The sequence below is a fragment of the Pelodiscus sinensis genome, chromosome 6 (genome assembly GCF_049634645.1).
Source record: "Pelodiscus sinensis isolate JC-2024 chromosome 6, ASM4963464v1, whole genome shotgun sequence".
In the NCBI taxonomy this organism is placed as follows: Eukaryota; Metazoa; Chordata; order Testudines; family Trionychidae; genus Pelodiscus; species Pelodiscus sinensis.
Window position 1 is genome coordinate 9451712 of NC_134716.1, and position 18942 is coordinate 9470653.

General features: G+C 40.4%; 1 protein-coding gene across 4 annotated transcripts in view; it reads left to right on the top strand.

Moving 5' to 3' along the window:
• Positions 1 to 18942, top strand: part of PTBP3 (polypyrimidine tract binding protein 3) — a 100741-nt gene that overhangs the window by 66509 nt on the left and 15290 nt on the right. For all 4 annotated transcript variants that reach the window (XM_075931420.1, XM_075931422.1, XM_075931419.1 and 1 more), the window contains 3 exons: positions 621 to 731; positions 6821 to 6995; positions 17545 to 17622. In XM_075931420.1, the coding sequence (XP_075787535.1) occupies positions 621 to 731; positions 6821 to 6995; positions 17545 to 17622 (364 nt within the window). The remainder of the gene's footprint in view (positions 1 to 620; positions 732 to 6820; positions 6996 to 17544; positions 17623 to 18942) is intronic.

The following is an 18942-nucleotide window of genomic DNA, read 5'->3' on the forward strand; positions in this document are numbered from 1 at the left end:
ACAGCAATGTAAGCAGTCATGTAGAACTTTAAAGACTAACAAAATAGTTTATTAGGTGATGAGTTTTTGTGGAGCAGACCTCCTGGCATACCCCTCCCCATTCAGCCTGTTTCCCTCCCTCTAACCAAGGCAGACAGGACTGCAGTAAGGAGGTCAGGACACCCCAAACAAACTGCCCCCCTTCCTCCACCTGACTGTATAGATGCCAGCATTTACCTACCCCCTTTCCTCTCCACCTACCCTATGCAGTCAGCCCCTTATTTCCCCCTTCCCAGCCTGGAGGGTTGAAGAGACTGCTGGGTTTCTGTTCCTCTGTCTTTCGCTCTCCTGGGCAGAAGGGACTCTCCAAACTCCCCTCTGGTTCTTCCCCTGTCCCCCAATTAATTTATTACTCCCTCTGTTCCCCCTGTCACTTATTCCTTGCTTATCTTGCCTGCTTATCTGCTCTAGGAGCTTTTCAATTCAAGCAAGTGTCAGCTCTATTTAGTTGCTGCTTAGCTTAAAGCCCTGCCCTCCGCCAGTCATCTGAGCTCCCTGCCTGTGTGGGGCTCAGAAAATAGCTGCGCAGTCATGCAGCTTAGAGGGAACATAGGTCCCAATTATTTATTTCCCGGTTTTAGATTTTCTCCAAGTTTGGAACTGTCTTGAAGATTATCACCTTCACAAAGAACAATCAGTTTCAGGCCTTGCTTCAGTATGCTGATCCAATGAATGCACATTATGCCAAAATGGTAAGTGTAAAGGTGTACATCCGATCTCTTTAGTCCAATATAAAATAAATTACAATAAATTCTTTATATGTAAATGGTTTTACTATTAACTGCACTAGTGTTAGGATTTCTTGACACTCGAGTAATGTTTAAATTTTCTTGCTGCTCAGAGTAGCTTTGGTTTTTCTAATTGTGTCATGAAGAATGACATGTTGACCCTTAGGACTTTTACTACTGATTCTGCGTTACTGGTCTTCAATAAGTCCACTTGTGTACCTGGTCTCAGATTAAGGTTAGTAGACTTCTAGTATTCCTTTTAGTTACAGGAAATGGATACTGGTGGTGGGAGGTGAGAAATTAAACCTGAGACAGCAAATTAAAGTTTAAAAGGGGAAGATGACTATTTGTTACGGCATGTGTATAAGTTTTCTTTCAAACCACTGTCCTTGTAATTACAAATCAGTACTGCTTTTCTACAAAAGTAGTTTAATTTTAGTGAAACTTCATGTTCCTTATAAATGTTGGCTCAAAGACCTGTAAATCTGGCATCTGTTTCCTTTTGGTACCATGCAACACCAGCAAGAATGGCCAGCTAATAAAATGAATGTGTTCAGGCTCTTGGGCCTCCTAAGTGAAAAATTAAAGGTGGCACCTCCCAAAACTGGAATTTTCTATCTGGACCATGGATGTTCCTGGATGAGAGAACCCCGGTAGCTTAGTGTCAGGAGAGAAATCCAGGAGGGACCAGGCTGAAGCAGAGGAATAGAAATGGGGCTGGAGCTGGGGGTAGCCCCCAGCAGCCCATAGCACTGGGGTTGGAGCCAGCAGCAGGATTGGGAAGCCCCCAATAGCCTGTGGCACTGGGACTGCATTGGGGCAGCCCCTAGCAGCGCAGGATTGGGCTGGCAACAACAGCCCATGGCCAGAGCTTGGGCAGCCCACAGAAGCAGGCCCAGAGCCTGCAGGTTGCTGTGGGGCTGGGAGCGGAGCACAAGCCATCAGTAGTCCCCAGCAGCCCAACCAGGGCCAGAGCCAGCCCCCAGCAGTGCGGGCTGCTAAAGCCTGGCAGGCAGTCTGACTGTGGCAGTGGCAGCGGGGCCAGCAACCCAGCAGGCAGCCCAGCAGGGGCTGGAGGTGGTCCCCCTGATCCTTCCCCCACTGAGTCCTTCGCTGGTCTGGCAAATTCCCTGGTTTGGGACCGGCCAGGACCCGAGGGTGCTGGATAACAGATGTCCAACTTGTAGTACGTTGCCTTCCCCAATCTTTCATCGTGAACCTGACAATGAATGCTAGAGGCCTGCATTTATTTTTTTGATGCAAAAAGAAATAATTTGCGGTTACTTAAATATTTTAAAATTGTTGAATTGATCCCCACTTCATATATTGCCTGCTGATTCCAAAATCTGTCTCTCTTCTTTTGAGTAACATCAGCATTTTAATGAGTAAAAAGAGAAGGAACAATGGGGAAAGTATATTTTGTTTCTATATACATCACGTTGGGTTTGCTGAAAAATACTAGACATGTTGCAAGTTTTGATGATCATAAGAGAGATTAACATTTAAAACAATTTCTAAATAAATTGAGACAATGTGGTAGTGAAATTTTATAGAAAATCCCACAAAACTGATGTTTTCGTATTTTCTTCCAGAGCTACCTATTTGGCTTCTAAATCTGCACAACCCTATATTTAATGTTCATTATAGTATTACATCACTATGTCGGGGAACAAAAGTGTGGACGTACTTAGTTTTTCAAATAAATGACCCATTAAAGTGGGAAAAAGTGATTATCTTAGTTTGGGATTGAGATCTGAACCTTCAAAATACAGAGAGGCGTAGACTTTTCGGATGGGTCCTTTGTGGGTTGTCATTATAAAAATTGAATGATTTCCCCCATTTTCCTGTCTCTCATTGTGAGCCTTACTTCACTGTATTTCTCGCATGTTGACCCTGCCATTGCTAAGATACAAGGTGCACAAACAAGATATGTAATAAATTAAGGAGAAGACAAAATAGCAATGGATACCATAGTGATAGTTTTCTATGAGAACAGACACCACTAGCTTTTTCTGCAATACAGCTATTTATTCCATTGAATTTCTAACATGAATAGTGGATTTGACTACTCGGGTAACCATGTTTAAGAAATTACAATGTAAACAAAGAAATAAGCATCCAAGATAAAAATTATAGCTTTTATTTTGAAGGAATGGATTCATTTCTGTAAAAGGCAGGAATGATGAATGAGAGGGAGTAGATGACTAAATATGCATAGTTTGGTAGAGTGGGTAATGTAATATCACAAAAGTAAATTCTGTGTCTGGCCTGAAACTTGCATCCTTGCCCTCATTTATTTGCTAGGCAAAATAGTTTGTCAGTAGACCTGTAATCATTTGCGGCTTGCTGGATTTTGAATTGTGATGTCAAGGTCAAATTTTATGGCTTGCATTATTTTTCCTGTTTAACTCTGATTTGGTAAGACTTAATATATTTTAAAGACTTTTAAATTTTAATCTGCTACAAAAACTTATCTAGTTCAGTATTTTTCTGTGTTGCTTTTGCTGCTATTATAGCAAATCATCACAATAATCATTCCAGTATCCCTCCTGAGTCAATCTCCTGGGCCATCAGAGCCCAAACACTGCTCATTTCTTTTGTTGGCAGAGGATATTATAATTGTAGAGCTCTGTGCAGATGCAAATGTCTATCCGTGGATGCAGATATCCACGGATAAACATCAGTATCCACTGATCGGCAAGGCTTAACTCCCAACAGACATGGTGGCCAATAGAGCGGAGTGTGGTCCCTTCACTCGTAGGAGCCAGCTCCCCACACTGGCAGCTCCTCCAGACCTTGCAGCTATACTGCCTCCAACTACACTGCCTCCAGCATCTACTTTCTGGGGCTGTACTGCTACTCTTGGGATGGGGTTTGTGGGGGCGGGGAACAGTGTAGCCACACAGCCAGGAAGAATTGCTGATACAATGGGGCCACACCGCTCTCCATTGACAGTAGTGTCTCTTGGGAGCAGAGCCCTGCAGATCAAAAGATTCTGATGTCTTTCTGCAGATATTTGCATCCACATTTGTATCTGTGCAGAGCTCTATAATGACGTGTTTGTAAACCATTCATGTTACCAGAATTTTGAATTCCATAGTACGTTGGCTGAGCAAAATCCCAGATCCTGTTGGGGAACAGTAATACATCAGTGTTCCTTCTAATTTGCCACACATTTGTAACCCCTCAGTTGAGTAAAAATGGAAAGTAGAGAACATCTTTTTCAGTTTCAAAAGTTCCTATGAGCAGCACACTCACTATGGGAGTTGGAACCTAGAATGTCATTCATTTAGAGTCCTTGTGAATATGGTAACCCTAGACTGGGCTCCGGAGGCCTTTGTTCTTAGAACGAATGGAGAAAGTTGAATAATTTTAGATTTTCTAAGTTTTTTTGCCTTTCCGAATCTGCTTGATACAGTCCTAGGGGTCTTCAGTCTCAGTCATAGTGATAAGCCGTGGCGAGCCTTGCTCGCCAGCCACGCGATTCAGCACCCTGCGCATGCACAAACTGCGCTGCGCATGCACTGATGATGCTGTGGCGCCGTGCCGGGCTATAATCTACTCGCCCGTGGTGAATAGCTTACCTAAATTGTCGAGCCCTGGTGATAAAGATTTGTGTAGAGAATATTTTTAGATACTTTTTTACCCACCTCTATAGGCCGCCTTTATTTCTCTGCCAACACACACAGCGGTATGGACACTTTTTTGCATGTGATGGGATCTTTGTTCAGAGCTGCTGAGAAGTTTTTTGTGCACTCCTTTAATTATGTAAGATCTTACATTGAATGTAGGGATGTAAGCAAGTAATTGACGACTCATTTGCTCTCACACTCCCTTGCTGCCTCTGTATCAGAGGCAGCAGGGAGTGGGAGGAGAGCAGAAGTTGGGGGTAAGAGGGGGACCGGCTTAAAAGCTGGTTCCCACCAGCACTGTTTCTGCGATGCTGCTTCCATTCCCCCTCTATTAGAGGCAGTGACATGGAAGGGCAGGTGAAGCTGCTGTGAAGTAGCCTCTGCAGGTCCAGGCTCACCACGGGTGGAGGCAGTGATCTGCTCCAGCAGCAGCCCCTGTCTGCGGAGTGGTCCCAGCTCCTCATTGGGACCTTCATGGACAGGAGCTGCTGGATCCGGTGCAAGCCGGGACTCATTAAGCCCTCCCTTATCTCCTAATCATGCAGTGGATAAAAATTGTATCAACTATACGACTAGTGAATTACCTGCCTCTTAACGTTATTAGTTGAATGCCCTCTCTGGTGCCTCCTGATACCCAAAAGGAGCCTTTGTCCTTAGTCCTAAAGGCGATTTTAAGGGTATCTAAGCAAGGAAAGAGAAGAAACTTCATGTTCTTTAAAGCAGGGCTCCCAGCTGTATGTTGGGGTATGTCTACATTGCATCCCTAGTTCGATCTAGGGATGCAAATGGAGACAATCAAACTAGTTAATGAAGCGGGGATTTAAATATCCCGCGCTCCATTAACATGATCTCGCCGGCGCGCTAGTTCGAATCACAGCTGATTCGAACCAGGAAGTGCGCGCCAGGACGCGTTAGTTCGGACTAAAGTGAGGAGTAACATTAGTTTAGATCTTCATGTTAATTTTTTAAGGTAATTGAGGAGTAACATTAGTTTAGATCTTCATGTTAATTTTTTAAGGTAATTGCATAGCTGAAAGAGAAAGTAGTACCAAATGAATTACTAAATGTGTAGACTTAATTTCAGGCAAATTTACAAACTGAATCATGTTCTTGTGTTTAATTTGTGTCCATAGTTCAGACATTATCAGACATTGTGCATGCACTTCATTTTAGGTAAAATGATTAGTCTTTACATTCTGAACTAAGCCTGGAATGTATTTATGCCCTGCCAGCATAGAGACCCTTTTTCCTTGCTTGAAGACCTTTTTGCATTGCTTTGGCAGTGTGGAATTACCACACTTCAAATGAGAATCTGACCTGAGAGATTAATGATCACCTGAAAATTCCATATTCTAGCCTAGTAGCCATTTTGTGGTGCCCTCTCTACTGCCTTCAAAAGTGAAAGAAGTTTTCAGTGCCAAGAGAATGTTCTATTTGGAAGTCAGATGGCTGGTACATTTATCAAGTTTGCTATAGATTTGCAGGCCATTATTCCTTTATGCATGTAACATAATCTGAAATCTTAACCAGTAATCTGTAGGAAATGTGTAGCCTCTGGTTGATTGATTGATTTTTTATGATGAGATATTCAGAGTATTCAGGTGTGCTTGTGCTGAAAAGATTTTGATGTTGCTTTAAAAGAGCATAATGAAGAGAAATTCAGAAGACAAACGGAATTCAGTTAATATATCCTTACTTAGTGGAGTGGTGGTAATTCTAGAATGCAACTAATTTATTGTCCTTGAGCCAACACCCACAAATTCCTGTGGTTGGTCTGTTCCAAAAAAGCCAAAATTTAATTTATAATTTAAGTAGGGAGAGTGTCCAAGGTTTAAGAGCATGAGTCTGTAGATTCATTTAAGGAGACCAGGCTCTGTAGCTAGGGACCATATAAGGCTTCATTCCCATGTGGAATGACACAGAGGGAGAACACCTAATAATCCTGTAAATTACACTAATATTCTAGAAAGTTTACATTAATATTCTTGAAAGTAAGGTCATTTGCTAAAGCTGAGAGTGGTGCAGTGGTCAATCTGAAATGGGCCAGTAATGTCTTAAAGGTTGCTCAAAAAACAACAAATAGTCTAGTAGCACCTTAAAGACTAACAAAACATACAGTTGGTATCATGCGCTTTCGTGGGCACAACCCACTTCACTTCTAGTACTCCCTGTCATCTGAAGATGTGGGTTGTGCCCATGAAAGCTCATGATACCATCTACATGTTTTGTTAGCCTGTAAGGTGCTACTAGACTGTTGTTTTTTAAGTTTTTCCTGTTACAGACTAACTCGGCTACCCCTCTGAAGCTTTTAAAAGTTGTTGTAAGCGTGGATTTGTATTTGGGTAATAAGCCATTAAAAGTCGGTATGTGACTGGTAAATATGTTTTTCCTTTTTAAACTTTACAACCACTTTTTCTGTAGGCTCTGGATGGCCAGAATATCTACAATGCATGCTGCACTCTGCGGATTGATTTCTCCAAGTTAACAAGCCTTAATGTAAAATACAACAATGACAAAAGCAGAGACTTCACTCGCCTTGACCTTCCTTCTGGTGATGGCCAGCCTTCCCTTGATGCCACTATGGCCACCGCTTTTGGTAAGGAAACCTCTCTTCTAGGTAAATACAGTGGACCAAATAACACTGCTTTTTATGCATCAGAGGGGTAGCTGTGTTCGTCTGGATCTGCAAAAGTGACAAGGAGTCCTGTAGCACCTTATAGACTAACAGATGTATTGGAGCATAAGCTTTCGTGGGCAAAGACCCACTTTGTCAGATGCATCTGACGAAGTGGATATTTGCCCACGAAAGCTCATGCTCCAATACATCTGTTAGTCCATAAGGTGCTACAGGACTCCTTGTCACTTCTGGTTTTTTATGTTGTACTGAATATCTTAAACTGAATGTGTTCAACCATACTTCAGACGTTTAATGCCAAAAGCTCTCCCCACCCAGGCATTCGGTGAACATAATTATTTACTCACTGCAGGGCAATATTTGCTTCATAATATTCCAAATGATCAGAAGTTGATCCAATAAAAGATATCTCACCCACCTTGTCTGTCTAGTATCCTGGAACGAACACTGCTACAACTGTTATGCATATAAGAATAAATACTGTGCATCAAAGGAACTAGAACACAAAATATACATTAATAAAGCTCTGGTTTAGACATTCAGAAAATGAAAATTTAGAGACTAGCCACTGAATGTTATATAAGCAACGAGGAATCCTGACAAATGTATTCGTTCATAAGCTTTCATGGACTGAAGATCACTTCTTCAGATATGCTGCAGCGCAAGAAAGCTTATGCCCCAATAAATTTGATAGTCCTTAAGGTGCCACAGAACTCTGCATTGTTTTTGCTGAAATAGACTAACACGGCTGCCTCTCTGAATGTCACATGTTCGTAGTCTTCTATAGTAGCACGAGATGTGTATATTGTATTTCTCAATAGAAAATGCAAAAGCTATTTTTGTGCTCGGAGAGCAACAGTGAGCGCCACTTTCAGTAGCTTTTGGTGCCCCTTTACCGCAGATTAAAAGTGTAATCTTGCTTCTCACTGTTGTTTGTATATTTATGTTATCCTGTGTGTTGTGACTGAACTCCACTTCTTCTTTGTTTTTTGGCTTCCTAAAGAGGTCTTTTACATTTTATGACTGAGTAGGGGGGTTACATCTGTTATCAGTGGGATTTCTTTTCCCCCTGAAATTGCTGTAGTGAATCAGACTCCACATTCATCCAGTCATTATCTTTTCTCCAACTGTTGTCAGTGCCAGATGCTGTAGAGGGAGGTGTAAAAACCCCATATTAGTTATATGTGGTATCTGCCTCTGTAAGATCTTAACCTAGTCTCTTAATTAAAGATTGCCTTGAGAACACAAGGGGTAATATCCCTTCTAGCATTTATCATTATAATAATTTTCAATATTTTTGGTATCCACATAAATGTGCTCTTTAGAACTTGGTATGTTCTCTGCACGGTGGATTGATATAAATCAAGTTTTTCACTGATACTACGTCACAGTTCATCAAACAATGGTGCAAATCTGATCCCTGGAAAATGTTAATTTACAGCATAGTTGAGGATTTTATAGCATCTAAGAGGGTATACTTTTTTAGATAATTTGATTTTTACTAATTTAGGAAATAGTAATTTAGGAAATACTCATTGCCTCTGTCCAGCTGCAGCAGCAGTACATCGTGAATGAGGACTAAATCACATACACAGACACAATAGCACTAATGTTTTATTTAAACTAAATCTTAAATGTTACATACATGTTTCACATTTGCAATCAAAACAGTCTCTTAAGTTGCCAGCTGACGGCTCTACTTAAACTTTCTTTATTAACTGACCGGTCCTCAGAACACTAAGCGTATGATGTCCTTAAAACTTCTGTGACTAGCTCTTATCTTCCTCCCCATTTCCACTGTTATTTTGATGCAGATTGTATTCCAAGTTTTAAAAAAACAACCTAGGACTGTGCTAGGAGTGCACTTAATATTGGAAGAAGCCCCATTAAAAACAAGTATAGGATAGTTTTCCTTTGGGAAAGCTAAGCTATGCTGAAGTAAAATAGGGAATAGATTTATGGCATTATCATTATGGTCTGTGACCATAATGGTCCAAAGTAAGGGGCATGTATGATGTAATATAAAATAAGAAAATGACAGTGGCATTAGTGATCGTTAACTAGGTCTAGAATCTAATTAAACAAGCCGTAAGTATAGCTAAGTTAACTTTCTAGCAACATCAAACATAGAAAACAGCTTGGGAATTTACTTGTCAAATCACCCTAATATTGAAAGGCACAGAGAGAGTCTTGAAGAGTGATGCATTGCAAAGTTGATCCACATAGTTTTTCAGCCATATCCACATAGTCATCCATGTCGTTTTCTCCTAATAAGCAGTTTGTTTATGATTTTTTTATTCTTGCAGATAGGCACTGCATCATCTTGCGCTGTTTATACTTGACAGATTTTCCTTTTTTTACCCAGCGAGCGAATTTCTTCAAAATATTCCCGATATGGTGTCTTACACCTAGAATGCATGACAGTTATTCTGTGGCAAAAGTGTAGAGGAATATAAGAAACTTTTTGTGTGCTAATAGTGTTTTCACCTTTCCTATCCAGTCTATTCCCATGTTACTTTCTAGGCTGCCTCCATCCTTTCCTATATATTGTCTCTGTCTTCGGACAATAATTTTAGCTAACTGTGCTGTGCTTGGTCCCGGGCCACCATCACATAAACACAGAATAAAAGCCATCCTCTTCAACTTGTGTCTGTCTTTGCACACACTAATCTGCTGCGAAACAAAAATTGAAGACCCAGAACTCTCAGGAAGCAAGAGCTGGTTGTTAGGCTGAACAGGCTAGAGCCATTAATTCATTTTTATGAGACTGTAAATTTAGGTGTAGCATGTTCATAAGATTTAATTGTAATTGCTATTTTTAAATGAAAAATGTAATACTTATTTTTTTAAAAAAATCTGATTTAAATTTTAAAAAATCTGTTTTTTTAAAATCATTGGGTAACTATGCATTATGGGGGGAAAGTATTTCCATTTGATTTGGTTTGAATTTGCCATCTTTTAATTTTATTGAATGATCCCTAAGGAATGAGGTATGGAAGTAAATATTCCAAGTTGATATGTTTTTGAGAGAGGAGTGGGAAGGGGAAGGGATTGTGTATGGAAAAATAGTTGAAGTATTGGGATATGAGCTGCTTTGCTTACTGATTGGCTTTTATAAACTTAAACGGAAGGTGTGTTAAGTAGTTTAAGAATTTATTGTGAATAAAGGTAATAATTGAAAGATACTAGGAATTTTTGGAAAGATGTATAGATCATATTTAAGATATGTTCTAGCTATATACGCTTGTATTCCACATGGCTGCTTAACATTTACTACCGATTGCACCTCTAAAATCCAGTATTCTTTGGTTTGGCAACATTTGTGGTCTGGCATGACCACGGATGTTCCAGGATCAGAGAGTCCTGGTGTGCTGCAGGGGCGTGGGGGCCAGGGAGCTGGTGCATGGCTCATTTGCACTGCGAGGGGAGGAGCCAGGAGCTGGCACGCAGTTCATCTGGGCTGCAGGAGTAGGGGAGTGGGAGCTGGCATGTGTCTCAGCTGGACTGCAGGGGAGGAGGAAGCCTACGCACGGTTCAGCTGAGCTGTGAGGTGGGAGGAGGACAGGAGCCTGCATGAGGCCCATCTGGGCTGGTGGGGGTGGGGAGCTGGTGCACTACTCATCTGGGCGGAAGCGGGCACGCAGCTCAGCTGAGGGGGGCAGGGAGCTGGCGTGCAGTTCATCTGGGCTGCAGGAAGACCAGGACTCAGCGCATGGATCAGCTGGGCTGTGGCGGTAGCCAGGAATCCTGGTGGAGCAGGCCAGCAGCAGGGGTCTGAAATGACCTCCCCTGGTCCAGATAAATCCTTCTTTTGGTACCAGTCAGATCCCTAGGGTGCCAGACCAAGGAGGTCCAACCTATACGTTGCAGTCATGGCAGCAGAGGAGACTCAAAGTTCCAATATAATGGTGGTTGTGCTGGTGGCATTGCTAATTTATTTAAACAACTTTAATGGTAATGTAAATTATGAAAAAAAAGGGATCTGACTAGCTGTCAGAGATGTTCATAGTGTAGCTCTCTAGTGTTTTGACAGCTATTTCCAGCTTTCTCAGCAACTAGCAGCTACAGCTGACAGGTGAGGTTTCTAGCTGTTGGATAGAGTCAAATGCTTCCTTGTTAAGTACAAAAATAAAATATATTTGTATGCTACAGTCCAACTGGTCAAAGTGCTACAAACGAGCATAGCTATCCCTCAGAGAATTATTTTAAGTCATCAGTGTGCTATCATGGTAAACTCTTGAGTGTCTCTCTGCTTAAGATCGTGACTTAAAACTCTGGGAAGTTGTTTTGAATCAGGTTTATCTAATTTGCCTTACATGTCCAAGGGAAAGAGTAATTATGGTACAGTTGATTAAGAAAAAATATGCAGGTATACATTACGCGGTCATGTGCTGAGACTAATATATGCACCGCCTACTTACTCTGCCAGATCCTGCCTACATTAACAAATAATTTTCCACCAGTGCAGCTGCACCAAAAAGGGTGGAACTGATGGTATAGATAGTGGTAAGGTTGGCCTAATCCTGTCATCTAACCCCAAGGATTAAAATGAACACAGCCACAAGAAGCCTGACCACTACAAGCAGTAAAAGATTAAAAATATCACATTTCTACCATCTGGCACTGAGACCTTCTTTTGAAAAGAGTGGTGGGAATTAAATGTGCATGTGAAATGTAAGAGGGGATTTGTTCCTGTCTTTAGAAGAGGGTAAGAAGTGAGATATTCCTGTCTTTAGGAGAGGGTAGATTTCAGGTTGCTCTCTGCCAGGGTGTCTGAACTGGAGAACTAGTAATTCAGATTTTCCGACAACGGTAGCATGAGTAGAAATGGTAGTACAGACAGGGCTCTAGTGTCTCAGGATAAGATGGCATGATAGTGAAGAAGCTGGAACCCTGGGCTTCTATCTTCATTACAACAGTAGAGGCTGCAATGATGGATGGAGAATTCAGATAAAGTAACAACGGTGGACAATAACCAGTATGTATGTTACATGATTTTAGCCCTTATTTTAGGATTTGGACATTTAAAAAACTGTGAAGTAATTACTAAAATACACTGCTGTATTTAAAACTATTAGAATGTTAACATACGAAGTATTTCTTGTGTTTAAAAACTTCTGGTGTGTTTTGGAATACATTTGATTTGAGAGGTTTTTTTCCCATAAGACACAATAAATTTTTTGTTTGCTTAAAATCTGCAGTGAGCTAGATAGCAAAGGATTTTGCACAGATGCTAGAATTCCTGATCATCCTATTTGAGCTGTATTCTATTCTCACATGTCTGTTTGGTATCGGTGTCCAACATGCAGGTCCCATCTGGCAAAATAAAAGCCCTTTGTCATTGCTTCTTCAGGAATGAATGATAATGAAAATTAGAACTGTGAATAAGTGATTAGTATCCATATTGTCTAAACATGTCAGTATAATACATCAATGAATGTTTTACAAGTATAAAGTATGGTGTGATTAATGCTTTGCATTGTTTATATAAGGGACACTTTGACTATAGATAGGAGAAGTAGTGGTCTGCCAAAATCATTTGTCAGAGCTTAGGTGTCTGCTTCAGTTGTTATGGTAGTAATTTGTACAGTATTAAACTATACCCACTAAATTCCATATTTTAGGAAATTTCTCTAATTCAATGTGTTTTCTGTCTTTGAGACTAAGTATTAAAAATGAGCATACCATGTTCATGTTACTTATTTACATATTGTGTAGATAAGCCCTTTCATTTTCAGTTTAAACTAATTTTTTACAAAAAAAAACCCTTGAGTTTTTCAAAGTATTTTTTCCCCTTGATTTTCATCCTTTTGTATCATTTAAATATATATAAAATAGCTTGTTTTGTTAAGAAAATACATGAGATATATGCAGTCTCTGCAACACAGAATAATTGAACACAAATCTGCCATCAGGAATTGTAACACACACAAACCTCTAGGCAAAGATTTTAACCTTCAGTAATGTATTTAACCGTAGCCATTCTTTTACAAAGCAATTTTCTCCCCCAAATATGGAGGGAGACAGCTGAACTAGAGTTCATTTATTAGTTCGACATTATCAACTTGGGCTTATTATTAACTCAGTGTTTCCCAACTGGAGTTCGTAGACCATCATCAGGGGTTCCGCGAGAAATCGTGGAATAAATAACTCTGGGCGGGGCCTGGAGCATCTGTCATGCCCTTCGTCTCCTGCCCTGGTGCTCGGCTGCCTTCTGTGGCATTCAGCCAGGCCGCTGCACAGGAGCAAGTGGCGCAAGCAGCACTCCAAACGGCCGCTTACGCCACTTGCTCCCATGCGGCAGCCTGGCTGAGCAGTGCAGAAGTCAGCCAAGCGCCAGGGCAGGAGGCGAAGGGTGTGACAGAGGCTTCAGGCCCCGCCCTGGCGCTCGGCTGACTTCTGCGCCGCTCAGCGGGGGGCTTGGAGCCTCTGTCATGGCCTTCACTTCCTGCCCTGGCACTTGGCTGACTTCTGCACTGCTCAGCCAGGCTGCCATGTGGGAGCAAGCAGCCATTTGGGCTCTGCGAGTGAGAGGCAGAATGGGAAGGAGAAGAGAAAGAGAGAGTGAGGCAGGAGCGGGAGGAGGATATTTGATGATGGAAAAAAAAGAGATCACACTCTCTCTCTTTCTCTCTCTCTCTCTCTCTCTACCTCTCTTTACAAATAAATGTTCTTGAAAAAATTGAGCAGTAATTGAATTGCGCTCCCCGCTGTTAACTTTTTCTGGCCAAGCAAACGTTTTCATAGGTAGGGGTTCCTCGGGATATGAAAAATTATTTTAGGGATTCCTCCATGGGGAAAAAGGTTGGGAATCGCTGTATTAACTGGTTAAGCACTACAAAGGCAATTTTCCCCACCTTTGGGAAATACACAGAAATACTCACATTTCCATATCATGTGATGAACGGTACACATCCAGCTACTTAATTAGCTTTATTAATATTGATCCTACAATTTGTAGGTAATTGCTTTTGTTTTTATATTCTTGAATTCTGTAATTTCCATTCTAACTCATCTGATGAAGTGGGTTTTATCCGTGAAAGCTCATGACCGAATATATTTATTAGCAGGGCTCGCCAAGTGGCGGTGAGCCCCACACGCCAGCTGTGCAGTTCTGCATTTTGCACATGCGCAGATCACTCTGCGCCGGCTCTTTCGGGTTGTAATCTACTCGCCATGGGCCCTGTTTTAGTCTCTAAGGTGCCACCAGACTGGTGCTTGTTTTTAAAGTTACAGACTAACATGGCTTCCCCTCAAAGGTATTAGTCTGTGTATATGCAAAGCTGCCTCTTGATGTAAGGTTGTGTTTTAGTCTAGAAGACTTACACAATAAACGAACAGGAATGCAAGCTCTGAAATGCATGCACATGTGAACATACTGATGGTCCTCTCACCCACCACATGCACGTTTCAAGATGTTAGCAGATGAAGGTTTAAAGATGTATCACACTACATTTCAGAACAAAGTATTCAAAAGTTTTAATAAACATAAACCAACCAAGGATGAAGTTGAGTACATGTGAAGGAAATGTGGCCTACTTATTAAATGTAAATGTTTATAAGCTAATAATTTTAAGTCTATAACAGTAAACTGTGTATTCAAATGGAAAGTTTTATTTGGGGATTAGAGATATATTGTTTTCTTAAACTCAGTGGTCGCATTTGTTTTGGGTTCTGTTCTAGTTCTGCAGAAAACAATATTGAATGCTATTCATTAAAGCATTAATCTACTGAATATTTCCCCCCATCATTCTGTCCACCAAAATAAACGCTGATATTTACCCAGAAATAGTTCTTTTTCACCAATTTTCACCTTTGTTGTTGTTTTGTTTTTGTAATAAACACGGATAAATTGCTGGGTGAAATTAAATAAAAAACAAAAATGAAGGGCCCTATATATACACTACATTTTAGTCCACCACTTGAGAGAAATGTAATTCAGTGAATAAATAGATTCTCTCCATCTCCCCCCCCCCCCCCCCCGAACATTTCCTTTTGAAAAGGGGGAGGGTTTGTGTGTACAGAACATCAATCTGTGTGCTCTTCAGGGTAGTTGGGTGATTTTAAAACCTAGATGATGATGCAAACTGTAAAATAAGCAAATTTTATTATATTTAGTCCATGTATGTTTCCTGATTTCCAGTTTGTAGCCTTCATCATTACAAAGAGAAGCTCAGCAAGTGGGAATGTTAGCATTTTTGAAAGCATGGGAAGCAGGTTGTGATAGAATAAGTGCATTTACTAAGTATTTCTTTTACACTCATTAGCCATGAGAGCGTTAACACTGAAGTCATGTTTTGACTAAGGGATAGAACCACGGGTAGTGATCATATCAGCAGGGGCTGATTCATCACATCTAGCATACTAGACTAGATGGGACGACACACGATAAATTGACTGCCGAGTGCTTTCCCGTTCATTCCAGTACTCCAGCACAACAAGAAGAGTAGGCAGATTTGATGGCAGAGTGCTAGCTGTCGATTTACCACAGTAAAGATACCGCAGTATTCAAGTAGCTTAAATTGCATAACTTAAGTCCACGGCCTGGAGTAGTGTAAACAAGGCCTAATATATAAACTGAAACAAAAACCAGGACTATGTAGCACTTTAAAGACTAACAAGATGGTTTAATAGGTTATGAGCTTTTGTGGGCCTGACCCACTTCCTCAGATCAAATACTGGAAGAAAATTGTCAGAACCATATATACCAAAGGATACAATTAAAAAAATGAACACACATGAAAAGGACAAATCAAATTTCAGAACAGAAGGGGGATGCTTTGAAGTAGATGGTTTCTAGGTATTCGTCTGGCTCTTTCAATTTGCTTATTTTATTTCTCCGGGTGGGTAGTTGAGATTTTCCACAGAGATTTTAACAACCTACACCCCACCATCAATCTCAGCCTGGACCATTCTACACGAGAGATCCATTTCCTGGACACCACAGTACAAATCAGCAATGGAAAATTAGATACCACTCCCTACAGAAAACCCACTGACTCATACAGTTACCTACATGCCTCCAGCTCCCATCCAGAACACACCATACGATCCGTCATCTATAGCCAAGCCCTTCAATACAACCGCATCTGCTCTAATCCCACTGACAGAGACCAGAAACTTCAGGATCTCTACCAAGCATTTATAAACCTCAACTACCCGGAGAGGAAAAAAAAGCAAATTGAAAGAGCCAGATGAATACCTAGAAACCATCTACTTCAAGACAGACCCAAGAAAACCAACAATAGAACACTACTTGTCATCACCTGCAGCCCCCAACTTAAACCTGTCCAACACATTATCAATAAACTACAGCCTGTACTGGAACAGAATACTAAACTCCAAGAGTCTCTGCGATACAGACCCATAGTCTCCTATAGACAACGACCTAACCTCAAGATGATTCTTACCAACAACCACAGGACATACCACACTAATACCAACCCTGGTACCTTCCCTTGCAACAAACCCCATTGCCAGCTTTGTCCTCTTATTCACTCTGCTGAAACCTTTTTGGGCCTAACCAAGTGAGTTATAAGATCAAGAGCACATATTCCTGCTCATCCAGAAATATAATTTATGCTATCATGTGCCGAAAGTGTTTTTCTGCTATGTACATCGGACAAAGGTCTCAGACACTTCACCAAAGAATCAATGCCCACAAAACAGATATCAGACAGGATCACAAAGAAAAAACTTTCTTGTCATTTCAACCAGAAAGGACATTGTCTCAACCACTTGATTCCCTGCATCCTGCTTCAAAGACCTTTTAAGACTACACTTGAAAGAGAATCTTCTGAACTGTCATTCATGCTTAAATTCAACACTTTACACCTAAGCTGAAACAAAGACATTAATTATCTTACCCGTTACAAAGATAGCTTCCCCAATTATCACCTCTAATATCATTAACTCTCAGACATTTACCGCCCCCCCCCATCCACTTCTGTTCTGAAATTTGATTTGTTCTTTTAATATGTGTTCATTTTTTTTAATTGTATCCTTTGGTATATATGGTTGTAACAATTTTCTTCCACTATTTGATCTGAGGAAGTGGCTCTGGCCCATGAAAGCTCATTACCTAATAAACCATCTTTGTTAGTCTTTAAAGTGCTACATAGTCCTGTTTTTTGTTTCAGCTACACCAGACTAACAAGGCTACATTTCTATCACTAATATATAAACTGACATTGAGGTTTCAGAGATAAGCCATTAAAATCAATGGGGCAGTTCATGCCCCTCTGATACATTGTTTCAGGCTATATCAGTTTGTTTGTTAGATTAATGTTCTCCCCTTGAAAACTTCTAGAAATGTTATGTATTGTAAATGAAAGATGGGTAGCATATGGGGGGGGGGGGGGGGAATTGGGAAGTGTAAAATGAATTGAATTGTAGAGCAGGTGACTGCTTTTTTTTTTCTTTCAGTGATATGAAATGTATGTCTACTGACAATCTTTCTATTTGCTAATATGATGGAATAGGTTTTTAATTGAATGTGTCTGAATTCTAGGTACACCAGGAATAATCTCTTCACCATATGCAGGGGCAGCTGGATTTGCCCCAGCCATTGGCTTTCCTCAAGCTGCAGGTAAGTGTTTTTTTTTTTGTGTGTGTGTTTGGTTTGGTAAATTAGACTGCCTTAAAATGTTGAAATTCAGCTCGACAAAGTGATATGTAGTGATATCAAGATTTATAAGTGTTCGTTAAGAGCAGTCAGTCTACCTGTTTGTATAGCATACTAACCACAGAATCGCTAATTACAATTTATTTTAAGAATTGTATGTTGCCATGATGTACTGTCCATCACTTGAGCACTGGCTTCTGATACTATTAAGAAATTACACACAGAAAAAAAGGGCTACTTGCAAGTGATATAACTGTAGCAGTCTGTAATTCTACAAATCATTATTTTGCTGTAGCTTTTTTGCTACTCTTAGCTTTTTGAGAAACATGCTTACAATTTTATTACGCAATATTGCCTTATAAGTCACTGTCATTTTATTTTGAGGTACAATACAAACTTTGTTACTCAGCATGGTTGGGGAATGAGTGTTGTCCGTTAAATAAATGTGCCAGTTGATTCAACTTTTTTGAACACAAAAATGTTTAAAAAATAAAATAACCATTTTTAACACTACAACTTTTATCACTAGAGTATTACTAAATACACTACAATTTTTAACATTATTCTGCATATTAAACACTACTGATATTTTTAACTGAATGGAATAAAATAGCCATACTTAACACTACAACTTTTAACTTTATTACTACAGTATATACACTGCAACTGATAACAAAACAGTATTATGGTATCCATTACTGTAATTTACTGCTCCTCTGTTGCCTCAGTCATCAATATCAACAATTTCTGCTGTCTGATGGTGCTGGACCAGTGGCACAAGTTGCAGAAGCTTTTTGAAGCATCCTGAAGATGTTTGCTTGCCTGCAAGTCAGTTGCCTTTTCTTCAGGAAATTTTTCGGGATAATCTGCATGAGTTCCTGAGCAGAATAAGACTGCTGCTCAGCAAACTGCACCAAAGTTTCCAGACACAGTGCAGCAATAATCTGGTTTTGGTTTCTTCAGTATTTTCTTCAGCAATTTTGGTTTCTTCAGTATTTTCTTCTTCCTCTGAATGTCATCCTCAGTACAGGTACTTCTCTCTGGATGGACAACTGTTTCTGTTATTTCAGAGTCTTTCAGGGTTTTTCTAACATCTAAGCCTTGATCGATGATTATCCTCTTCAATTTTATTATACTTCGTTTAGTGATTGGGTTTGTGGGGTCACCATTTTGAAGGACATCAGGTATCTCCTGTTATGTTCTCCTTTTTGCTCTTAAGTTAAAGTCTTGAAATTCTTTGTCAGAGGACCCCTCCATAAATATCACTTCCACCCACAATTTCTC